The sequence below is a fragment of the Gallus gallus genome, chromosome 13 (genome assembly GCF_016699485.2).
Source record: "Gallus gallus isolate bGalGal1 chromosome 13, bGalGal1.mat.broiler.GRCg7b, whole genome shotgun sequence".
Lineage (NCBI taxonomy): Eukaryota > Metazoa > Chordata > Aves > Galliformes > Phasianidae > Gallus > Gallus gallus.
Window position 1 is genome coordinate 3,896,528 of NC_052544.1, and position 26,433 is coordinate 3,922,960.

Here is a 26,433-nt window from a genome sequence, read left to right on the forward strand (position 1 = left end):
AGCTTGCCCTGCCCTGTGCTGGCATTCCTAGTGCTTGCTTCACGCTTGAAGTTTCTTTCTGTGTCATTGGGTTTACTGGTAGATGAGGGTAAAATCAATTTCCCATAAAATTACGCATTAGGAGCTATTCCCCTACGTTTCATTCACACTTGGCATTTCCCATTGAACTGAAGGAAAAAGGGCTTATTAATGACCATGCAGAGGTTTTTTTTGTTTGTTTGTTTGTTTTTTGTTTAAATAATTTTGAACACTTCAGTGTTTCTTTTATGAGATTTAAAATAATCTTGTTCTGTAGTTTGATACTTCTATATTAAGAACTTCCTTAACAAACTTTCTCTCAGTCCCAGGAAGAGAAATAAGTGTAATTGGGATTTTTCCTAGGCTGTTGGTAGTGTACTGGTACATAGTAATTATGACTATATTAGATGTATAAGATGTCTGAGTTTATAAGGGCTGATCTAGTCTTTGGTGAATATTGAATTATGATCTGTTTACATACCACATGTGGTGGTGAAGAGAAACAATACCGTTAATTTCCCATGTTCTCCTGAGGATCAAACTGCGAATAAAATGACTTTGGCAGAAATTACAACTTGAAGCAAGTCTTAGGAAGTGATGGAAGTGGTTGTAGAGTCCCATAGCTTGATCCAAAACACTACCGTGGACTTCTAAAACATTTGTTATTACCTCAGGTTCTCGTAGTTATCAGTACTTACACCTCTTTTACTCACCAGCTGAAAGCCCAGTTTGACAGAAATACTGTATGCTTGCAGCATACTGATGGCAGTATCACATGCTTATCACATACAGGAGCACTAATATGTGGATGAGTTCTTTTGAAAATCAAGCTTATGCATGAGTTGACGCAAACTTACAATGACTTAATGGTACTGGTCTTGACAGGAGGCTTTGGTTTGCTTACTGCTGCAGTATGAAAAGATCAACTCTTCATTTCCAACAGTACTGTGTTAAAATTTTACAGCATGTTAAGACCAATATGAAATGTTTACTGTCCATGAATAGTAGGTTGTAATGTGAAGCTGTATTTTCACAAATACTTTTTTCATTGTGTTTTAAGACTGTTTTTCTATAAAATATATATTTAACTGAAAATGAATTTACTGAGGGTAAAGTTGCACACTCTCAACTTTAAAGAGAAGGCAAGCTTGATGCAATATAGAAGTGTGAAATTTCACACCGCTAAAGGAATCCAGTTGGAAAACTCCTATGTATACTTTCCCAAATCCAGACGAGTGCTTAGTATTTCCTATGTTTATGTTCTGTGTTTCATTTACTGATTTGTTCGTTTGTCTCAGAAATTAAATTGCTTACTTGGTAAAAGTGATGTGAAATAACCAACTTCTATATCTGCTTATGTCAGCAAGCAGCATGCCTAATGCATACATGTTTAGGCTGTGTAAGCAAGCTTGCATATCCAGCCTTTGATCTGTTATAGGTGTCAGAAAGAGAAGTAAATAATTCCCCCATCCCTTACTACCACTTTCTCTTGTAAGGCTTGTTCATATGGTAGCCATATGAAGACTGCATTTTTAACCCCACGAGGTTAGAATGATCACTGAGGAAGGCCTTTCAATTCAAAAAGCATTTTGAATTCTGAGAGCGAAATAACTCAGTTGCAAGGAAACTGGACACCAGATACTGAGTGCTAAGTATCAGTAGGTTCTGAAAATTCCAGTTTTCTTCTATGATCAAAATTCTAGCGAATAGACATCTGTTATCAAGGTGAAATTTAAGTTAGATTGGGAAGAAGAGAGGCAAGAAGACAGTAATACAAAGGCATGTGGAAGAAGCCATCTCCCTGTTTAGAGTGGTGTAACTGTGTGAATTCTAATGCCAACTTCAATATGCAAATACTTGCAGTCCTAATGAATGTTAACTGTTTTTGTTGTCAGTGGAAAAGGCACTGAGAGGGGAGACAAAAAAAAACAAACATTGCCAATAAAACTGCCTTCAGGTACTGCAGGGCTGTGTTTTACCAAGGAGAGAAAGTTTGGAATTTTTATTTTTTTTTTTGGTAGCTATTTTGCTGGAGGAATTTGTAACATGGCAGATTTCTTAAAATTGATGACATCTGATCATCAGCAGAAATTTTTTTTCAAAGTGAAATGGGTTAACATATGATCACTTATATTCTTCCAGAAATGCTTCAGAGAACAGCTTAAGGGTAGTATTTCAAAACTCCAGGTGTTTGTCTGGTCATCTGTGTTTTCATGTGTTCTTCAACACTGCTCATATTTTCAAAGTGGAGATTTAAGAAATTTCTTAATGAATAAAACTGTCTTGTGTGCATACTGGAAAAATAATAGCTAATCTGGAAATAAACTCAATTATTCAGGTTACTTAAATTACTGTGCTGCGATGTTTATAAAGCAAAAGAGAAATCCAGATAACTCCTGCTAATTATTCCTCAGAGCAATCCAAACTGAGTATGGGAGCCATACACACATACATACACATTTCACTACTGGAAGGCATCCAGAGCAAAACTGAAGATAAATAAATGTGTACTCATCCGTATTGAAACATTCAAACTTTCTGGTGACTGTCACTTGACTCCCTACCTCAAGAATGTAGGCAGGTGGTCTACAGATGGCATGATCAGTTTAGCTCATGTATGATTAACATACATAAAGCATTCTGTGTTGAATTCATAACATAAGCTTTAATACAATAGGAGCTTCTTGTGTTAATGCATGATAGCATAAGCTTTTAAAATGAGATGGCAATGTAATTTTTGTTCTAATTCTAACATTTTAGGCGTCTGAACAAGAACAAATTGCAAGTTCTTCCAGAGCTCCTTTTTCAGAACACGCAGAAGTTAACCAGATTGTAAGTATAATCTAGTTTATATTTCTATTGTATGTTCCTTATTCTTACATAGATTTGCCCGTTTGTCTTTTGACTGTGGTGAGATATTTCTTGGTACTAAAACTGCTATGTTGTAAAGGTTTTTAGGGTTCTGTGTTCTCTTTGTGTGTACTGCTAGTTCAGTAGAGCATAAATATGAAAGGGACTTCAAGAAAAATTATCTCAACTGTGTATAGTTATACAAATCATGAAAAGTGGCAGCTCTTCGTCCATTGTAGTCTAGATGCCCATGAGAAGGCTGCGTACTCTCATTATCTCTAAACACTAACATGTTGGTGCAGTACAGGTTGTTTTGATTTTTTTCTAAATATTTTTTTCATCTTACTGAAATAAAAAAAAAGAAAACCGAACACCTGTTTTAGATATTTTGATGACAGCAGTATCAGCTTAAACACAGAGAAGACGAATGTGAGCCTTGAATCATTGTTTTTTGAGGGGAAAAGGGAAATGTTAATACAATCACCTGTTGGAGGAAGGGGAACGTATAGAAATCAGATGGATGAGGAGGTGCTTGCACTGTTACTAGCAAGAAAAGGAAAATCTACCTTTTGAAAGAAGTAGTCAAAAGCTGTTTGAAAGAAACTTTGCCAGGATCTAAAAAGTTAACTTATGATCCAATCTGATTTTCTGAAGAATGAGTTAAATTTTTAAACTTTCATTTTAGGCTTGAGTTTGTTTATGGAAGATCTGTTCGTAAGGTCTAGGATTTGGCTAGTGACATTGAAAAGTTACTGTAAGGTGGCTGAAAAATTGCTGCATTCATGTGGAAGTTTTATAACTGTTCTAATACCTTCAAAATGTGACCAAACAAACCACTGAGGCAGTATGGTACACTTTTCCTCCTGTGGAAATGCAAAATGTGTGGTGATGGTGAAGATGAATTTTGAAATCAGTTTAATACTTAAAGCATTGTCTCTTTGCTGAAGGTTTGAAAGCAGACAAGTTGAACAGCATTGTGCAGTGACAGGTCTTGGCTCAGATTTGGAGAATTTCTGTAATAAACTTTTTTGGTGTCAACTTGAGAAACTTACTGTACAAGCAAGTAGTCCATGTTGTTCTACAGAGAATAAATAAAAAAAATTACCAGCTAAAGCTGTCCTTTGGTCTCAAAATCTGGATTTTTGAATAAGTCAGCTTTTTCCTGCCTTTTAAGCACACTGGAAAATATTTGCCTAACAGATTTGCTAAGAATGAATGATTTAGTTTTATTTCCTAATGATCTTTGCTTATTTCTAAAATTCTCTATATTTAAACTTCTCTTGAGTGTAAAGCTTGAGCTTGTACATACTTGTGGATACCATTATCTGCTCTCCAGAAGATGCTGGTTGTATTTATTTCGTAGAAGACTTGCTTCATGGAGATTTCCTAAAGCGATGGTGATGCTTTAAAGTTTAAAATAAAAAAAGAATTACAGAGTTTACACATATCCACTAATATGAATTCCTATTGAGCATGCTGCAACTTTGTCTGTGAGTGGTAGCACTGCATTACATAAGGTAGAAATACTTTCTGGTCATGTGGTTTCAAAGGGAAGTTGGTTGTTGATCACTTGTGTTGATCTGTCCTAAGGAGTTTTGCACAAAAAATCCTTGTGAAAGTAATTCACCTTTTCCAATACCAGTGTGTATTTTTTATTAGATTATATAATCATGATACATTATAGTCTTTAACAGTAAGGGTAATAATTTTGCTTTTAGCATATAAAGATTGTGATAAAATTGCATAAAATACGATGATTAATATAAGTGCTGCATTCTGCAATGCTTCTCAGCTGATGCTTTTGAAACACTTGCCTTCATTTACTGCTATTCATTCAAAGTCTCGTTGCCATTTAATAGTGTTTAAGATGCATTGCTGTCTGTAAGTAGAAATTTGCTATTTTCTTTTGAAGATACACGAGTTCAAATGTAATGCACATTTAAGTAAAATAGATCTTAGTAAATTGAACTGTTAAGATTCCAAATGCAGTTGGATTGTATGTTTTTCCTTGATGAGATAAGAATGAGTGATTTGCTGCTTACTGGAATGGGTTTTAGAGATGTATATGCACATATGTGTATATACTTGGACGCTGTGGAAACTATACAGCTAAGATCATAGAGTGATTTGGGTTGGAAAGGACCTTTAAGATGATTGAGGTCAAACACCACTGCTATACCTCCCTCTAGACTAGGTTGCTCACAGCCCCGTCCAGCCTGGCCTGAAATGCCTCCAGTGAGGGGGCATCCACAGCGTCACTGTGCAACCTGTTCCAGTGTCTCATCACCCTCACAGTAAAGAACTTCTTCCTAATGTCTAGTCTAAATCTACCTTCATGTAGTTTTGTGTCAGCAGAGTATCTTCAGTCTTGTTGCTGCCGGAAATTGAATTACAGATCACTCTTTTCCTGTCAGTGATGTACTTGGAAGACTGGAGTAGAAATCTGTCTGGATATGCTCTCTTCTGTAGACACACACTTTACATAGTTTAGGACAGGTGTCCGTTTGGCCCTGTTGGTTTCTTCATTTGTGACCGTAGTGTACTTATGTCACTGTGCATTGTCACTGAGATGTTGTATTTATGATAACTAATAAAATTTGTGTGAGGAAGTGGATACTAACTTAGAAGGCTTCTAAATTAACCTCTGCACGTTGAGTACCTTTGCTTTTTTTCTACAACTTTCTCCCAAAGTGCCAACATACCTGATATCCTTACATCTTTTACAGTGTTGCCTAGGCTTTGTTTTCACATTTAGTGGATATGAGAAGCAGAAATATATGTTTATATATGGAAATAAACAATAGATGGAATACGAAATGTCCCACAAAATTAGTTTCTCATAAAGTTTTGAGCCTTTTATTCTAGAAGGTAAGGCTTTGAGACTTGTAGATTATATTTGCTTTAGTTTACATAAGAGTTTTAAGGTAGCTGGAGAATGAACCCTTTGTTGAAATCTCTAGTGGGAATGTCTGACATTGCTCTGTTGCTTTGGCTTCCTAGGTTTTAAGCTTCTTAAATGTTTTATCTAGGATAAATAATTCAGTATCTAATAATTCAAACTGCAGGTGTTTTTAATGAGAAATCTGAATCATGGAAAGGCACTTTTGATATTTCCCGAAATGCAGAAAAAATTGTATAGCTTTAGGTACTGTTTAGTCATATTGAGCCATTGAGGGGAAAAAAGCAAGAATTATTATTATAGAAGTGATTAAATGTGACAAAGAACTACTGTAAGCCAAAGTATGTAATGTAACAGTTCTAAAAAGAGGCTTTGATCATCAGGTTATTATTTTCTGATATTAAAAAAAGTGTAAAATTTGTTTATGAAGTTTATAAACGTAACTGTGTGTGTACTTGAATAGTGAGTTTCCTAGTCTATTATGAGATAAATAACTAATATGGTATACCGCTCACTGTAAAAAGTCAAATAAGTGGGATTTTAATAACTGGAAAAGTGTCAGCAAATATTCAGTGTCTCTTTGACTTTTGTTGTTTTTAAAGGGAACTTAAAAGCAAGAAAGCATGCACACACCCTACCAGGCCAAGTGGGAGACACGTATTGTTATGTGCGTGTGTGTATATGAAAAGCAATTTTAATGAATAACTTACTGGATGCTGACAGCCTATGCAAACTAATTGTTTATCATGTTAAATTTAAATTATATGTTTATACATTAATATTGTCCATCTCTTTTTAAAAACAAAATCATTTGAATCTTTGATTTTAGTGGTTGTGCATTGTGTAAATTTGATTAGGTAGCTCCTTCAGGTGATCCCTGTAAGAGTAGCTGGAACTTTGTGGCTCCTGCCTTACTCAGGGAGATGTCCTTGATAAATAGGGTACTTCTAGATTCACTGTGCAAAGCTGTCATCCGATTGCACGGTATGCCTGGAATCAGAAGTTAGCTCAGATAAGTCAGCATCTTCTGGTTCAAATTGGGCAGGTGTCGTGTGGATTAGATTTTACTGAATTCTGCTTTCCTTTGAGCCCTCTTACAGCTATGATCTCTGTTGTTGCTATGAGATTCATGTGTTTAATTTGTGCAAAACTTGATCATGACCTTTTAGAACTGTCACTTGTAAACTCTCCTTTCCAGCCCGACCCTTAGCAAGCTGTGAGCATGGAATCACAAAATCGTGTCATCTGATCAAATTCAGAAGCTTTTCTTTAATGGATGTCTTCAGAAGCTGTGTTTGGAAAGGGGACCAGTTGATAAATTTTCTTAATGTTTCCTTTATTTTTGTTTCTGTTCTCTTTTCGGAAGGAGATCTCATGGATCTCTGACTTACAGCTTCATTATCATTTCATATTAAAGCAGGATCCTGACAATTCAACTTTTATATCAGGTTGAGTTATGGTGTTGCCATGACAAAATAGCTCAGGCTGCAACAGCATGTTTTTTTGTGGTCTTTCCACATACAATAACTGCAGTTTTACTGTATATAAATCGCAATGGGTCTTTTGAGAAGACAGTAAATAATTACAGTAAGTGTTTGCTGGTCTCTGGGGTGCATTTCTGGTTTGAGAATGATGTGCATTAGGTCAGAGATCTTTGCTGCAGATAGCTGGAATGCATTTACACCATTTATCAAGCTGAAGTCATTTTATATATTCCTTTTGGCTCTAGTTGCAAATAATGTATTTAGCAGGTTTTTTTAATATATAAACACATCAGTTTTCTATGGGACATCGATGAATTTTTTTTCTCTGTCTTTATTAGTGCAAAAGGCTACTTCTGTTTTTTAAAATTTGAAAAAAAAAAAAAGATTTTAAAGAGAAGAAAACAAATGAAAACATGTTGAAAGGCTCCATCCTCATTCCGGCTCTTTACCCTCTATGAAATTGGTTATTTAAAATTTTACTGACCAAAAATCTTGTTTCCCCTCGTAAGGGAAGTAAGCATTGTTGGAGTAAGAGGGGTGCCCTTTGAGAAAGTTGTTTTAGTGGCAACTTTCTTCTAAGAAGATGTATATTGTCAATTGGTGTGAGCAGGTGGTTTATGGCAAAGGATTTTACACGAGTAATATATTTCCCCTTGCTTTTAAAAAAGAGATGTAGTATTTTGGTTGGTGCTCAGCCCAGGAATTCAGGGGACTCACAATTGGTAAGGTTAATCTGCCACTTATATGGTAGCCTTATCCTGTTCCTCGGTGTTCATTTTTCTAGATGTAGCTTTTCTTAAAAGCACTCTCTAAAAGCACATGATGTGTCTGAGAGATAATATATTAAATAAGACTGTATCGTTACTGTCTAATTAACACAATACTTAACTAGAGAATGTTTTGTATATTTTTCTAACACTAAGATTAGCCTTATGAACCTTCTAAGTTCAACAAAGGAGGTTTGCACTGACAGTGCTATTTACTACTATAAATACTTGTTTCTTAAAATTCTTCCTATTCTTAATGTCAGTAAAATTCAGTATGTAGTCACATCTAATTAGGTGTTAATCCCATCAGAAATGTTTCTTATCTCCAGAATAATGAGGAATATAGAATCTTTTGAATTGGAAGAGACCCTTAAAGGTTGTCTCGTCCAGCTCCCCTGCAGTGAACAAGAATACCTACACTAGATCAGGTGCTCAGGGCCCCATCCATCCTGACTTTGAGTGTCTCCAGGGATGGGGCATCCACCACCTCTCTGGGCAACCTGTGCTAGTCTCACTGCTCTTATTGTAAAAACTTCTTCCTTACATCCAACCTAAATCTCTCCTCATTTAGTTTGAAATCCCATCACAGACCCCACTAAAGAGTCCCCTTCCTTCTTACAGCCCCTTTAGAGAATGCTATTGGTCTCTCCGCAGCCTTGTCTTCTCCATACTGCAAAGCTGCAGCTCTCAGCCCCTCCTCCAGGGGGGGTGTTCCATCCCAGGGATCATTTTTATGGCCCTCCTCTGGATGTGCTCCAACAGGTCCACATCTCTCCTGTGCTGAGGACTCCACATCTGGACACAGCAGTCCATGGCACTCTCACCACTGCAGAGCAGAGGGACAGGGTCCCCTCCCTCGACCTGCTGACCTTGCTTCCTGGAGATGTAAAGAGAAATATCAATTTTCAGAACTTCTGCAGTCTACTGACATTTTTCTTCTAGAGAATATTTGTATTCCATGCTTATAGTGAATGTTAAAAGCAAAAAAATTACAGAACTGTTGCCTTGATAACCTAAAGAAGCTTACAGGTGGTTTTCTGTTCCAGAAAGAATGGGTGACTTTTGCAGCAGCATGAAATTCCTATTTTCAACCATTCTGACACTGAATAATGGCTTGTTTATTTCTGTGACTGAGTAGAAAAGTGGAATTGAATGTCTCAGAAGGGAAGTTGTAGAAGAGAGGGTGTGGAGAAGTGTCTTCCTGAATTGGGTGGAGGGAAGTGAGCATTAAGTTTTTGTGAAATCTCATGTGAAAGCATTCATTGGCTTTATATGAGGGCAGCTCTGAAAATAATGCCTCCTATTTTATCTTCTTGGTCCTTGAAATCAGAAGTGGATGTTGGTGAGATGTCAGTAGAGGCTGTACCATCCCTCAGTATTCTATTATGTTGTGTTGCTGTGTAAGAGATGGCACTAGAGGGGCAGTCTGACACACAATGGTGTCTGACATGGAAGTGCATATGAAGCAAAGGGATGGAATTGAATTCTTCCATGTGGAAAAAATGGCACTAACATGTATTGACACTTGCTGAGCTTTTGATGGAAATCCAACAGTGGATAAGGGCACAGTGAGGTGATGGGTGTTAATTGTTGGCAAAAATGCATTGCTAATGGTGGTGACTATTGAAAATTTGCAGCAGAGAATTTGCTTTATCTTTGTTTTTTGCAAATAGCTTTATTGTGCTCTTTGCGTCTGTGCTGCTTCTGTGGAAATAAATCTCTCTGAAGGCATTACCTTCTTCTTTCATGAAGTATGTTATTCCACTTCCTTGTTTAGTGTATCTTTCTCAGAATATAGGTTTCTTGTCAAGTGCTAGAGACCACAATGTTAACAATGCAGAAAGTAAGTTCCATTACTTCTAAGGCTTTGTAGATGCACTAAGTGCGTGGAGTTATCTTGGTGAATATCCTGCATGAGCTGTAAAATGGGCTATTTGTGATTTCTGTATCTTGCTCAGCTGAGAACTACATCTTCAAGGCCCTTTTATAAGTGATGTGAAGAGTACTGACTTGCAGTAATTTCACTTGAAGATGATAGACGGAATTCACATTGATAAATTCCTTTTAACAGCTGTTGGTGGGACAGGCCATTTTGCTGCTTTTATGCAACTACAGCAAAACAGCTTTGTCAGAATGCCATGGTTACTCATCAGCTGGATAGCTGCAGGCATGGTTTGTGAAGGTGATGGTGTATACTCTGCCAGTCTGAAATGCATCTTTTATTAACAGGCTTCAATTTCTGCTTTTAGAGTAGAAAATCTAAAACTGGGGGCAAAACATAGTGACTCAACTTCTTGTTATGGTAGCTTTCACATGACTAAAAGCTATTAGAGAATTCATGAAATACGATAACTGTGGGTGGGTGTTTCTGGCTTACCATTTTCTTATGTTTGACTTCAGAACTTCAGTCTTTTGCTTTTGTTAGCACAATTCAAGTGTTGCTCGGCTGGGGTAGTGTGGTTCCTCTGCACTGCTTCGTGGTAAGGGTGAGTCTGGGGAGGTATTCCTCACAGTGACTTCTGCAGAGTGGGGGCATGCATTAATGCCATGGGCTGCTCTGCTAAACTCAAGAGGGTTGAATAGCCTGGTGGTGGTCGAAGAATAGTTAGATTACGTCTGCAAATATATTATTTATGTAGGTACTCTGACCTACAGTGGTCTGTAGGCTCCTTCTTTACAGAAGCTGACTAGCCATGTTGGTCTGACTGCCTGCTGGAAGGAGTGTGGTGTGTCAGATTCACTGTATTTGCTTTGTTAACATGGTGTTTTGGTCTCTGCACCACAGCTACTCTGCAAACATGAGCACATCATGCTGTATTTGTTCATCATTTATTGCTGTATGGATATTGCTTTTGTTTAAAAACATGCTTTTTAGTTAATTCCTACGTGAATTTCTTTTGAACTTTCCTCCTTTGCGCTGAGCATGGAGAGCAGCTGAAAAGCATTTTGCTGAATGCTTGGCTTAGTGAAAGGTCCAGAACTACTTGAGGCTCGTGGCCATAGTTAAAATGAACACTTGTAAATTCCCTTGTAAATTTTCATTCTTGCAACTAGGTGAAAGTAGAGAACAGATGCAGCTTTGTTGGTTAACAGGTGATAGGAGTGTTTAACATCCTTTTTGTGTTTGAGGCCATTTTTTCCTTAAATGAAGTGACTGTACAAATGAACTAGTGGCCTGAAGCACAGACATCTCGATCTCATCTGCTTAACAGGAAAGATATAGTAATGATAATGTAAATACTTCCATCACTTTCCATAATAGGCTGCAATCCTGAGGTTAAAGATGAGATTAAATTCCATGTCTTATAAAAGTCCTTGCAAATACTCTGGAAATACCTTGCAAATACTAAGTGCTGCATTTGGTGTTCATATGGTTGGTAGTAGGCGACTCAGTCACTGCCAAAGTATGAGAGGGATAACTTCTGCTGCTCAGGGGTCTGGATTTTAATCTATGACTTCAAAAATGAAAGGCCTTTTTCCATTAGTGGCTTTCTGGTTCCTCAGTCTCCTGTTTGCTTTTAGACAGCAGCAGAACTCAACTTTACCTGTGGAGATTTGTGGTGACTTCAGAGTGCTCTGTGTGTAAATGTTATTGTGGGTAAAGTGACATGAACCAAATGTTGCCTTGTTTTAATTCTTATTCTGTTTTATTCTTGAAAGCTGTAATGCGTACAATGGGAAGTTGAACTCAGGCTTTCTGGAACTTTTCAGTGTGTTTCATGGGGGTTATAGGTCATGCCTATTTCAAATGTTTGAGATGCAAAAAGGTCAGCAAAATGAATGCTGTTATAACTTGTAAATGCTCTGTGGTTTCTATTGAAATACAATCAGGAGTGATCCAGGATTTTATTCTAATTTAAATCTCCTTCAGCTGAGAGAAGTAGTGGGATTTCATGCTGAAGCATGTACCTGTGAGACCCTGCCTTTCGAAAGGGTCAACCTGGAGCTGGTCTGGAGGGATTTCATCTAGTCTGAGGTGGTTTCATGTCACGATTGCAGCCTACGTTGTAAACTTGCAGAATTTATTTAAATTTTATTTCTTAAAGAGTTGCTACTCTTGCAAGTCATGAAATGTTACGCTGTTACAGAAATAGATCAGCATGGGAGGTTTATTATCTTCTTAGTCTTATGACTAAGAGGAGGATGTGATACAGGGTGTGCCTTTGAGCATCTCGTATTTCTTAGCTCTGTGTAACATACTGAAAACGGAGGCTCATGACAGTGTGTTAAAAGATTCTAAAAGCTGGTTTTAGCATGTTTCTTCTTACATAATGCTTTAGAGCTTAAAGAGCTAATTCAAATACACAGTAATTCCACTGTTGAAGTTTGAGATTTCCTACAATAAAAATGTAAATACCATTCAGGAATTGTATGAAGCATATTTGGAATTAAATACCTGTCTTTTGTTTTGCTCTGTTAAAGGTCCTTTCCAACCCATACAATTCTACGATTCTATGAAGTTTAAGATCATCTAGTTCCAAACCCCTGCTATAGGCTATATTTACCTCCCTCTAGATCAGGTTGCTGAAATCCCCATCCAGCGTGGTGTGGAATGCCTCCAGGGAGGGGGAATCCACAACCTCTGGACAGCCTGTTCCAGTATCTCACCACCCTCACAGTAAAGAATTTCTTCCTAATATCTAGTCTAAATCTACCCTTTTACTGTTTAAAGCCATTTCCCCTTGTTCTGTTGCTACATCCCTTTATAAAAAGTCCCTCCCCAGCTTTCCTGTAGGCATCCTTCAGTACTAGAAGGCTGCTATAAGGTCCCCCAGAGCCTTCTCTTCTCCAGACTGAAAAGCCCCAACTCCCTCAGGCCTGTGCTTGTAGGGGTGATCCCTTTGATTGTGGCCTGCCTTTGGACCCACTTATGTTGGGGGTCCCAGGAGTAGACATAATACTCCAGGTGGGGTCTCATGAGAGCAGAGTAGAGGGGCAGAATCACCTTCCTTGACCTGCTGATCTTTCTTCTCTTGATATAACTCAGGATACAGTTGGCCTTCTGGGCTACAAGTGCACATTGTCAGCTCTTGTTGAGTCTTTCATCAATCAACACCCCCAAATCCTTCTCCTTAGGGCTCCTCTCAAGCCATTCTCTCCTCAGCCTGTATTTGTGCTTGGGATTGCCCTGATCCACGTGCAGGACTTTGCACTTGGCTTTGTTGAACTTCATGAGGTTGGCATGGGCCCACCTGTCAGGCCTGTCTAGGTCCCTCTGGATGGCATCTCTTCCCTGTAGTGTGTCAACTGCACTGCTCAGTTTGGTGCCATCTGCAGACTTGCTGAGGGTGCACTCAATCCCACTGTCCGTGTCACCTACAAAGATGTTAAATAGCACCAATTTCTGAGGAATGCCACTCATCACCAGTCTCCACTTGAACATTGAGCTGTTGTCTGCAACGCTCTGAGTGTGACCATCCAGCCAATTCCTTATCCAGTGAGTGGTGCATCTATAAAGTCTGTTTTTCTTTGGTTTGGCAGCCAGGATGTGCAGGACAGGTAGATGACATCAGTTGCTCTTCCTTTATCCACTGATGCTGCAACTCCATCATAAAAGTCCTCCAAGTTTGTCAGGCATGACTCACCCATGATGAAGCCATGTTGGTTACCATCAGCCAACTCATTTTTATTCTCTGTGTACCTTGGTAGGGCCTTTAAGAGGACCTGCTCCATGATCTTGCCACACACAGAGTTGAGACTGACTGGCCTGTAGTTCCCTGGATCTTCTTTTTTTTCCCCCTTTTTGAAAACGGGAGTTATGTTTCCCCTTCCTCAGTCAGTAGGAACGTCACCAGAGTGCCATGGCCTTTCAAATATGATGGATTGTGACTGACGTACTGATGGGCTGTTTGGGAACACATCCATTAAAGTATTTTTTTCAGGAACCAGCTGGTATGAAATTACTTAATCCTTATTGTTGTGTAGAGGCATGTTAAGTTTTGCGTTTTGAGTGGCTTATGTGCAAGATGCCATGACAGCGTTACTGAACTCTGTGTGAGGAAAATGTTGGAAAACAAGTCGATCAATACGATGGTGTATGGCAAACAGGTATACAGGTATTGGACCAGACAGATTATCGCGTTACAAAGGAGAAATGAAATAAAGAGCTTACCCGTGTCCTGGGCTCACAGAAAGGCTCCAAAGGGAGTGATCTCCAGATAAAGATCCTTCCTCCTTGGGAGTCAGCCCTTAAATGGGGTCTCTGTGGGGGTGCAGCCTGGCTCCTTCCAGTCACTCAGGTGAAATTGCATTCACCTGTGCCCCTGCAGCTGACTCAGCGCTCGCCTCAGGTGGTCAATCAGAGGTTCAGCCCGTGATTCAACAGTTCCCATACAGATGGCATACATATTTTATCCTTTTACTGTTAGTTTGTTGTGTGAAGAAAACAACCTTGCATCCTGTCTCACCATCGTGCAAAGCAAATGGTTTATTGTGTTACTTCTGATAAAATCACTGTGCCAGTCCTGCTGCAACATGTTTTCTGTACTTCTGGAAGTGCGGAGGGGCTGCCGAGTGCCCTGGAACATTATCAGTCTCCCTGGCTGAAACTGATTTTTCTACATTTAGCATGCATACGACTAGTAAACATATGTAGGGGTGAGAGTTGTGCTATTTTCCTGGATTCATCTGTACTCGCACTTTCATATTCTACACTTTCTCAAGTATTGCTAGATTATTCCCATACTTTACATTCCCTTACTGGGAGCAGAGCTAACCTATTATTGTGCTTAGTTTCTGTTAGTTGATGGTGCTTTTTCTTCAGAATTGGTGGCTGTTCTAGTGTCTGATTCTTCATCATTTCTGTTCTGGTCAATTGTTGGTCAGTAGGAGGTACTTTGCTTGTCTTGCCTGCCTTTATTCTAGAGCATTAAATTTCTTCTGCTGTAGTGTGTTTTTATTGCTGCCAAAACTTGAAATAGCAGCATTATAAGAGTGGCTGCCATAAAACATGTAAATCTAGCTATGCATTTTACTGGGTTTATTGAGAGGATGTGGTGGCACGTCCTCACCTGAATAAGAATAGTGCTGCATTAGTCAGTGACTAACACAACAAGTTATCTACTGAAGCTCCATGCATGTTTCATTTTGTTCCTTCTATTAGCTACATTATGGAAAGTACTTGGTACTGTATTTCCATTTCTATTAGTTGTGCTAATGAGATCAAGTTAGATTAGCACTGCACAGTTAGTCTGCTTAGTTTTCATTTAGTTTACTTCATATTCATCAGTAACTACAAGCTCTGGAGGCATCACAGCAATAATACTGGTGTGTTTTTTTTTTCCTGCCATGACAGTAAACAGTCTGAGGAATGCAGCATGCCACTTGCCGGTTGGTGGTGAACTTGATTAAAAAAAAAAACAAAACAATTGATATTTCTTTTTCTTGGCCTCAGAATTTTCACTGTTTTATCTTAAAAACTGGTATTTCAGTTGCTTGACTGGAATTTTTTTTTGCTGCTTTTTACTCCTTTTTCCAAATGGCATTACTGCATGTTCAAAATGAGGATTTACCTCACTCTCTCACAGCTGCAACTTGTTGTGGCTCCTGCTCAATGAGAGGATCCAATTTCTTTGTGCTTTAAAATAAGTGTACGTACCAAGAATCTGTCACTATATTGGTCTGTGGGTAGCAGTGATGTGCGACAGGCTTTGAGACTGATGTCAGACTTCAAGGTAAAAAATAATCATGAGCTTGTTTTCTTCTTTGTACATTGTAGTTGAAGTTTCAGATACTCATACCTAAAACAAGCTTCTTCAATTACCAGTGAATGTTAAATGCTGGAGAAGAGCTAGGGATGCTAAAGATACTGGTGTCTATGCTGAATTTCTGCGGAGTTGGGTAGCCAGTGACACTGATGTGTAACATTAAACTGCATGGTTTGAATTAGTCAACAGATGCTTGTCAGACTTGTCAGAGAAACTTTCACCCATTTCAGCTGCTTTCACCTGTACAGTCTGTGTGGGGATTAGTTGTAGACGTAGAGGTCATGGCTTGTCTTGAATCAGTCATTACTAGGTTGTTGTTTTTTTTTTTCCCCAACTGATGTCTGATTTTTAAGGTTTCTTATTTAGTGTTATGTTGTCAAGGTCATTTGTCCCTTTTATTTCCCTGTAGACAGGCTGTTCTGGATTTCTTCCTGTCAGTTAGTAGCCATGTCTGGCTTGGAAGCTGGTTGTGCTGTGGGTGGGAAATTGAACCAGGTGACCTCCACAGATTCCCCTATCACCTGAGCTATCATGTGGGTTAACACAAGGGCTGCTCTGAAAGTAATGCCTCCAATTTTATCTTGTTGGCCCATGACATCAGAAGTAGTTGTTGGTGAGATGGCAGTAGAGGCTGAACCTTCCCTCCAGTTTCCTGTTAGATGTTGCCATGTAACAGTTGGCAGCAGTGGGGCAGTCTGACACAATGGCGTCTGACATGGAAGCATGTATTAAATAAAGGGATGGAACTGAATTCCTTCATGTGGGAAAAATGGCGCCCATTGACATTCAACGTTTGCTGAACATTTGTGGAAACCAAATAGTGGCTGTGAGCACAATGAGGCGCTGGTGGTGCGTTTCAGCAGTGTTGACTGTGGGTCACCTCTGCTTGTGCAGATGTTTACTAGTGCAGCATGCAGGCTCTTGTTCGTTGCTGGTGAAAATGCATAGCTGCTGGTGGTGACTATGTGAAAAAATAGTGTTATTGTGTTCTTTATTTCAGTTTCCATGGAAATACATAGGAGGCATTACTTTCAGAGCAACCAATGTACATTACTTGCTGTATGTAGTGTTACATTATGGAAATGTTTAGCGGGTTTGAGATATGACAGTTGTTGTGGATGGGATACTAGGTTGTGCATTCTTCTTTTTTTCTTTTTCTTTCTTTTTTTTTTTTTCTTTTTTTTTTACTATTCCAAATTAAAGATTGAATGTAGCAGAGAGGATTTTGGTGGGTGCTGGAAGATACTGTGCCTAAGAGGTGCAAGATTGCGCTCATAACCAGCATCTTGTGTGAGTGTGAGCTGAGGATTCTCAGCTCCCACAAAATTTGAAAGTTAATGTAGTTAGAAGAGCTCTTGGTAAAGAAATTCATTTTTAGATGTCTTTTGCCCTAATTTGTGCTGTTCAGATGTGCTTGTAAGGTGTATTTTAGTATCCTTTTCAGAGGTAGATGCACCTCGGTGTGAACTGTTTGCATGTTCTACATTCCAACATCTCCTTGTAGGAAAAGGTTGATAGCTTCCATTTCCCCAGTGCAACCTGATTCTTCTAAGCTTAAAACCATCTTGTAAGAATAGGATGACCTGCCTGGTAGGCTCTGTGAGGATCGTTATGTAATATAAGCATATAGGTGACTCCGGGTTGGTCCTAGAAAAAGAAGTAATAATGTTTCCCTTACAGAGACTTCTGTTCTGGGAGCCCTTTCATAGTGGGATTGGCAGGGAACTTCCTATGGTTAGGACACTTCCAGTTGAGTTTTTTCTTTTCCTCTGGATGATCCAAGTTTTTCTGCCTTGTTCAAGATGAAAAATCATGAGGTCCCCACAGAGATGTCATCTGGAGCACTGTGCTATTGCCTGTACTGCAGTGCTATGGCTGTGAGCTGGCTCCCAGGGCGCACAGCGAGCTTTCCTGGCTGTCCTGCTTTCAGCTGGCATAGAGCTGGTTTTCTTCACAGTGACTGGATTTAGTGATTTGGATTTAGGAGAACTGTGTTGATAACACTGTTAACACAGTGGTGGTGGTTTTTTTTTCTTGTTTGGTTGTAGGTTTTTTGTCCTTTTTTTTTTTAAACAAAATAAGAAAAATAATAGGAGACACAGTTTGTTAATTTCCTCCCAACAAAGACAAGTGCCTATTGTTCAGGGTGGTTGGTTGAAGGCTTTGTTACTCTGCTTTTCTTACAGGCATATGTGCAAAGTGCCTTTAAAAAAAATAGAGTAGGCTAGTTCAGATGTTATTTAGGAAATTTTTACTTTCTTCTTGTGTCTCCCAGTTACAGGATTTAATGTTCCTGTTAAAGACATGGATTAGAAGTCAGAAAACTTTTCTTTTTTTCCTTATGTGAACTACTATTGAAAATGAATGGTTTTGGTTATTTTAGAAACTGGAGTCAATGTTTATTTTATATAAAATATTTTCAGAAAACAATTACTTTTATTTAATTCTTAAATTATTGGTTACTTGGTTACTTTGAAGGTGTTTCAACTTTGAGTCCTTATCCTATATCAAGCAACTGTTTTCGTGAATGTGTGCATCCCAGTTTTAATTATGGAGCTATGATTCTTACTGAAAATACCTCATTTCAATATCATTGAGCGAGCTGAGAAGGAGTCATTTACCTGCATTGCTGGGTCATACACTTCATACTTCCAAAGGGAAAATACAAAAACTGCCTTTGAGGTGCATTGCTTTTATTTCTCTCAGTTATCCCCAGAGTTTTTCAGTGTGTGAATAAAAGGATGGGAAGTGTATTTTTAGCGTATTGTCAACTATCATCACGTAATAAAAATATGCTTAGAGACTACTTCTGGGAATTTAAGTTGTTTTTTGGATTTCCCCTCATGATTTTATGTAGGTATAGGCTAATTGGCTGCTTTTATTTCGCCTGTGGTGCCTAGCCATAAAAATATGAAAAGAGGAAAGAGTGGGAGGCTGAGTGATCCGTGTTCTGTCTGGCAGCCTTGGAGGGACAGTCACAGGAGAATCTTCTGGCACAGGTTTTATTCCAATATTCAAGCCACCTAATAGCCAGCAGGAGCCAGCCCTGCTGGATTTCTGCATAGGCAGCTCCCTGTAGTGTGGGTTGGTGTTGTTGCTGGTCTGGATCATGCCTGCTGATTTACTGCAGCCCCGTGCTTGCAGGTCACACTGTCAACTAATGTGAAAGCATGCATTTCTTAATCACCTGAAGTCAAAAATAGCATTCAATGGTAACATAGTTTGGAAAGTTTAACAAAGACACTTCAAGCAAATAAAAAACAAGACAATAAATAATTTCTTATATTGTTGTTTTGCACAGCCCTGATGGAATCTATGTTGTAAATATCCATAGTTACAAAGAGCAGCTTGGACTTAATGCTCCTGTTTTGCAGATGCACATTTCTATTTGCATATTAGATTACCTGTCCTTGTGCTGAATTTGATTTAGGTGTCTGCACAGTCCATCTGCTGTAAATCTGCACATTGTTCTGCTCAGCATTTGTAAGTGCACTACATCACAGCTTGTGAAAACACAAATCTTATGTGGAAAATCTATTTCTTCAGAATCTACCAGTGACAGCTGAGCAGCTCGGACATATTTTTCAAGTCATGTTGGCAAATAAAAATTAGCAGGCACAGAAAAGGACAGAGAGTTTTGAACATTATAAGAAGAAACTCTGTGTTGTGATAGGAACTTCCAGCTGCTGAAGCAAGTGCTCCACGTGAATTGCTCGTGTTTGAAAAACTGGGACATTTTTAATTGAGCACTACCTGTGGGTTATCTGAGAGTTGAATGGTGCTGGTGCTAAGAGTTGGTCAGTTTTATTTACTTATTTGTTTTTAAGTACTCACACATCTTTACATGCTGCTGTAGCTTTCAGTAAAGCACTATGGTAAAGTTACCACTCACTTAAGGATCATTGTAGCTAAGATAAATAGCCAGCTGTTAAGATGCTTGGGGTTTTTAATGAATGCTTTTTGAATTGTCTTAAATTTTTGGAAAATAAGTAAGCTTAAGAAGGCCAAATTTGTATCATTCCTATTCTTGAAGTACAGACATCTTTCATTAGTTGTAAACTCTGATTTTAAACAGTATTAAATACTCTATAGATAGGAAGCAGAGGATTTAGCTGTGCTGTGCCTTGGAAGCTGGGGAAATTATTGGTTAAATGCTGGGAACTGGTCAAACCTGAATGAGTGATCTAAGCAACAATAAATTTCATTGTAATTTTCTTCAAAACTACTAATTCTTTCCACTTCTTAAAGTGTAATAGAAAATAACGGAGATCCGAAACTGGATGGTCTTAGCCATACGTCCTGAATACAGCAGGGGAGAATCAGATCACCCAAAGCTGTTACCATACATTGCCAAAGGGAGAGTTTGGTGGATGATCCTGGAGCAGCCAGCACTCTGCATGAAAGCAGCCTTTGGTCTGTTACCTTGAGAAAGAGATAGCAAATTATTATTTGTGTGTGTGAACTAAGTGTATATTTTATACATTTAAGCTTCAATATTAAGTGCATGATTTGCTTTTAAAGTGTGTCAGGAAGGAGCACCTGCTACTTCTGCTGTGCAAAAAGCAGCTCTGCAGAAGGAGCTACTTTCCCGAGGGAGCATTTACCTCTCATTCTGGGTCAGTGGGAGGTGTGGGAGGGCTGCAGCCCGGCCAGGAGTCTGGGGCACGGCAGCTCAAGGACACAGCAAATAGTTTCAGTATGGCTTGGCTAGCAGAGCTGAGAGGGCAAGCTCTGGAGAATTTCAGCAATGTTATGGGAAATGGCCACAGCCAGACTTGTGATTAGCAGTGGAGTGCAAATCCTCTGGGTCGTTGCCAGGGTTCAGGAGGGCAAAACACTGCTGGGCTATCAAATTGTTGCCATACTTTGGTTTTTGCTTTTGTCACATTCCTTTTTTGATATCAAGCATGCCATCATTTTAATGCTGCGTGTCTACACATCGCAAACAATGTGCGGGGACAGAGGTGGACTGGAATAACTTATTTCAGTACTGCAGACGTTGAGAAAATATGAAAGATCAGTCTCTACTCAGCTGCTTCTTCTTCAGATTAAAAGAATTCTCCCATGAATCTGCTTTGACTCCTGTTGTACAAGATTTACCCACAGCCAGGGGGTGTTTTATGTGTGATTCCAGTTTGGTTTCAGATTGTTTTTGTTCTGAGTTGTGAAGTGAAAGAAATGATGTGGCGTATTGAAAGGATAGAGGAAAGTACGTTAACTTTTAATTTTGGACAAATAACAAAGGGTATTTTGCAAGGACACTGCTTATAACTGTAGGTGAAAGCAAAACTGGTATCTGCTCTCAGTACACTAAAATGCCTTGGGTTTTTTTTTTAATTATTTTTTTCTTCCTGGTGTGAAGCAAGCTGTTGTAAATACTGGCTATATTGGTCAGACCTGCTGTGGGTGTGATTTGTGAGTGCAATCAAGCAGAAGTTTTCCAAGTCAAACCTCTTTATTCATTCACATTAGTTAAGTAAACAGAAGCATTTTGTTTTACTCTTCTGCGGTTGCTTCTCAAACCACAGGGCTGTGTGCCTTGGCACAGCTCTTCTGCAGAGGCACGGGTGGAGCGAGGCTGTGTCACTTAGGCAGGAAGGTGGTGGCTGTGGCCAGGTCCTTGCTGCAGTCAAAGCCGTCCTTTTAGCTGTCACCCCATTTCTCTGGTGCTTTTAATTTACTCTGGGAGTAGGCTGTAGGTTAGATTAATTGCACTGGCTTGTTTCACCATCAGAGCCCACGGTCTGAGTTGGGCCCTTTCTGGGTTGCTCCCCTGGAGAAAGATGTGTGGGTGCTCTCTGTTATGGTGTCCCCAGGGATGCGGAGCTGTAGCCTGATGGGCACTCCTTGCAGTCTGAGATGGGAGACTGAGTGATCCTTTCCTGTGCCCTCGCTACCAGTGAGCCTGGCATGTTACATGCTGGCTTGGTCTCAGTGGCTGTGTGCTGACCAAGATGCCAGTATCTGATAATGGAACTTGTTCCTCAGCATGGCAACGAGGTGGAACTGACTAGAGTGAAAAATAAATTCAGGAAATGAAATATACCGTTTCACGTGGGTTAACTTAAGTCTCACAATCTTGTTCTTATTCAAATATGGGCAGACATGACAACTTCTGCCATAGCAAGACAAGGGCAGCTGTAATGGTGATGCTGGCTGAGCCAGACCTGCTACTGAAAGGGCAGTCATCTAACTGTTTCCTAAGAGCCTGAGCTGTCGGCCTTATGTAGTGCTGAGATTTATTTGCTTTTGGCTGGACTGCTTTTTATTTATTTATTGCTCCTACTAGTGCAGCCAAGGCAGGTTTGTTAGTAGCTGGGATTCATATGTGTTTCTCTTGAAAAATATCTATTTCCCAATGTTTTTATTTAAACTACGAAGTATTTCTTGATGACCAACAGCTGCTGAGTCCCTGGTTTGGAGACTCTCTCTTACTTGGACTTGGGCATGGATCATTCCTGAAGGGTAAACAACATTGCTAAGTGCAATATGCAGATCTCTGTTGACAGCAGTGTTCTCCAATGTGGACTGTGCTTGCACAGACAGGTGTGCAGCAGGATCTGAAAGATGTTTCAGAAAGTATCTTAACATCTCAGTGGAGCGATTAAGAGGTCACCCCAAGAACCTTTAGCCATGTGATTCTGCAGTCAGAGGATAAGACAGTGCTATAATGCAGTGAAGAGTAAGTTCCTGAATAATCAGTGACAAAATGTGCTCGTGCTTCTGGCAAGTGTTTGAGAGGTGAGGGAAGAGAGGTAGAAATTGCAGGGCAACCTTCAGATGGTGGGGAGCTAACAGAGCTGCCTGGAAATATATAGTAATAGCTTCAAGTTTTCTGCATTCTTAAGATGAAAGCATAAAAATACTCAGATGTGTGCAAGAGATTTATAATTTAAATGTGTGCCAATCATCATGGCATTCATACACAGTGACTTTGAAGTATGTTTTTAATTATATTGTTTTCATGTAAGACTGCATGTGAAATCTTGCATTGGAAGAAGAGTTAGGTCCGTAATAGTGGGGTGAATAGTACAAGAGAGCTATTTTGGGTATTTCTGTGCCTGGAGAAACTGGTAATATACCCTGTCATCAACTCAGATGAGAAAAGGAAATGCACAACTGCTGAAAGTTGTGCAAAGAATAGGGTAGGAAATCTTCTGTCTTTGAAGATCTCCATATGTAAAATACTCGTGCATGTTTTGAAGATGACTTGATTCTCGGGATCCCTGAAGGTATTTAGGAGGAATGAGACAATATATGCAGCAGACATGTCTTTGGCAAGAGTTTAGTAGCACAAGGCAATTCATAAAGCAAGTGCATAAATACGGTAAGTTATTGTCTCTGTCAAAACGTAGCAGTTATTAAACTCTGTCCAATTGCATTTTGTGATCTGTGTGGTCTGTCTTCTGGCAATCAACATACTGGAAGTGTAGAAGCTGGTGTTCTAGCAAATGTTTCTGTAAAGAATTGTCTTAAATCCTGATGGGCAAGGCTTGTGTTGTCTGGGATCAGATCATATTTTTTTAACAGCAAAGCATGCATGTTTTAACTATTGGCAGCCTTTTTATAGTGAGTCTGACATTCCAGATTAATGTCTTCAAAGAAATGAGATTACTGAAATTCAGCTGCTGGAGGGAGAGGTGTGCTTCAGGAACTATTTGATAGGAAAATACATGGTTTGAAACCAATGATAAGTTGAAAAAGAGAATCAGAAAGAGAGACTGGTTCACAGAGGGAGATAGGCTATAAATTGCAACTTTAGTGAAACTACCTGCTGGGCTCAGAAGTAGACCTATGGAAAACAGAGTGTACCACTTAAGAAAAATCTGCTTCTGCTTAAACACAGTCTTACTTCAGCATAGTAACTTTGGTGTAACTGCAGTTGTCCCATGCAGCACTTCCCAGGCTGTCTTCTCATCAGGCTCACTGTCTGTCTGTTAGTGCTCGTCATGGAAACCCTGCACTTTTATGGTGCATTCATTCAAATACTCAGAATTTCTAATCTGCATTTCTCGAAATATGTAAAGCAGATTGTTGCATTTCATAATCTGCTTCCACATATAACGTGCTAAAGATAATTAATTTTCAATAATAGCTGCTGCAAACCATGGGAACTTTTTTGCATGTACGGCTTTAAGGAAATGCATAAACAGTGAAGATGAAAAGAAAAATATTCCACCCACCCCCATGGCACCCCGAGAGAGAAACCACCAAACCACAAACCAGCAATATCACAGAAGGAACTTAAACTTTGGAAAGAGGCTAGAGTTACCTTGTGTTTTGAGATCAGAGGAACAGAACTAATCTCAGCACTGTGGAATGAGCATGGAGACCCAAGTAATAGTGACCATGGTTGTGGTTTGCACCATGATGTTCTTCTAAAGCGCTGGACACCTTGTTAGCCAGGGAGTTGAGTGTTCTTAACTGGAATGCGCTAGGTAGATTTCTCATACCTTTGTTTTAACATCATCTTGATTGTTTTCTGGGACTGGTTTGTTTGCTGTTTCTTGTTTTCCACCTTATCCTTTAGTGCACAGTTGTCTGAGTTGCTGTCTGTGGTTTCTGCCTTGTCACTGCAGCAGAACAGCGCAGGTTGGCAAATCCAAGCTCCAGCCAAGTGCAGCCAGCACATGGGGAGAGCTAATGGTAAGAATCTGACAGACAAGAGCAGGAGAACTTAGCGCTCCCCACTAAGTCCAAAGCAGAGTCTTCTCTCTGGCAATTAAACTCTGCCCAAAATGAGGGCTGTGAATGTTGAAATAAGAGAAGTCTGCAGCTTTTATATCAAGACAAACTGAACATAAAAAATATTCATGTGAATTAAAGACTGAGTGGCACTTGGCATAGAGAGTGAAGCGGACTGGATTATTCCAGGTAGGAATTCTCAGAGGGATGAATTTGTGTTTACCTTTGATGTGTAGGGTATTACTTAAATCTCATAGTGAGAAGTCCTTAGGGTTTTAGTCTTGTTTTCAGAGAAGCAGGAAACTTGTAATGATAATAAACATTTGCAAAGAACTGAATAGAATAATACTTAATTCCATAAAATGATCTGCTTTATGTAAGAAACATTTGCAATACATTTTTAATAAGATTGTTGACTAAGAGTTGGGAGTTACTCCAGTGTCTCTATTAAGTCTCAATTTGATTTTATTGATGTAACCCATTACCTCTTATGTTGATCTATTTGAAAGATTTTATGCTTTAAAAATCAATTCATATTTATCTTAGTACATTTCTTGCAATGCGGTGAATACAATACAAGTACAATAGAACATAGTTTTAATAATATAAGAAAAAAGCACGCCTGGTTTAAAAACAATTGATCTTACAATTATGCTTTCAATATTAATATATGGATATGCTATTTCAGGTTTATAGATAAACTATTTCAGGTTGGGCTTGCTTTTTGAGTCAAACATGTTATGCTTGCATCCACACCATACAGACCATAGTATTTTGACATTGTGCAGGCAGCCTACAGTGGTCTCATGGCAATATTTGTTCTGTAGTATCTCACCCCTGGCTCTTGGAGAGTGTGCAGCTTTCATTTTCACTGCTTAATTTTTAAGCAGTCTGTGGCCTTACTATTTTCCCTTGTACATGTAGAACATATTAATTGTACAGAAAATATATAGATCTATGTTGAACCGATTCTATATAGAACGTTAATTGCTTAGTCTGACTTCTTTTCAAATTAGATTTTTTTTATTGTAACTGCATCCAGCAGAAGGCTACATTGGGAATCACTGCAGTTTTAGATGCAGACTGCACTGATAGAATAAACTATTAGCTTGCTACAAAAAAACATAAAGTAAAATATAAGCATAAAAAGGCGATGAGATGACAGTTCTGTTATGCTTAGTCATTATAGTCAGAGGACTACTCATCAGCTTTATCTCAGGATAGATTTATACTACTAGTGATGTTGAAATGTAGAAGGATTTCAGTCCATCTTTAAATAGGGAAGAGCATACAGGTTTTTGCTTTTTCTTTATCCCTCAAAAGCAAGTAGACTTTAAAACCTAGTTGTTCATCTTCTCTCTTGTTTGCGGAAGTATCAGAAGGACAGATAAGAACCAGTTTTGTCTATGGTCAGTAGTGACTCTTCCATTCTGTGTTTTAGCATAAGTTCCTCTTTTAAAATAGCTAATCCATTTTATTTGTGTTGAAATTAAAATGGTAAAAATTCCAATAAAACTATGCCACTTGTGTAAAATGGAAATATTTCTGCAAGTTCTTATCTTTCCTCTTCCTGCCCCAGCTGAGAAGTGGGGGTGAATTATCTTGTCCTACTAAGGGTTAAACAAATGCTTACAGTTGTGCAGAAAAATGGCCAGTGTTCAAAGCCAGCAAAGAAGCGCAGAGATGAGCGTAAAACAGTGGCATCCAGGAGCAGTGTGCAGAGCGGTGTTAATGACCATTCCTGAGAGGTGACTGGAGACGTGAGGCACCGTAATGTAAATATTCTGAATGCCTGATGTTGGAGACCTACGTATTTCCTTTTTTTTTTTTCTTTTTCTTAAATTCAGTTTACTGAACAACCCAAGCAGTTTTCTAGTATATATTTAGATAGGTAACCATCTGTTATATTTGCCTGTATTACGTATCTGAGAATTTAAAAGAATAAATATTTTACAGACTTTTTTTCTGAAGTACAAATTTAAGTTAAATACCAATTCCTTCTAACTGCTAAGTTAGCCTTACCT

General features: G+C 39.0%; 1 protein-coding gene across 6 annotated transcripts in view; it reads left to right on the top strand.

Moving 5' to 3' along the window:
- SLIT3 (slit guidance ligand 3) overlaps positions 1-26,433 on the top strand; it is a 526,297-nt gene that overhangs the window by 104,070 nt on the left and 395,794 nt on the right. For all 6 annotated transcript variants that reach the window (XM_040646811.1, XM_040646810.1, XM_015293584.4 and 3 more), the window contains one exon: positions 2,779-2,850. In XM_040646811.1, the coding sequence (XP_040502745.1) occupies positions 2,779-2,850 (72 nt within the window). The remainder of the gene's footprint in view (positions 1-2,778; positions 2,851-26,433) is intronic.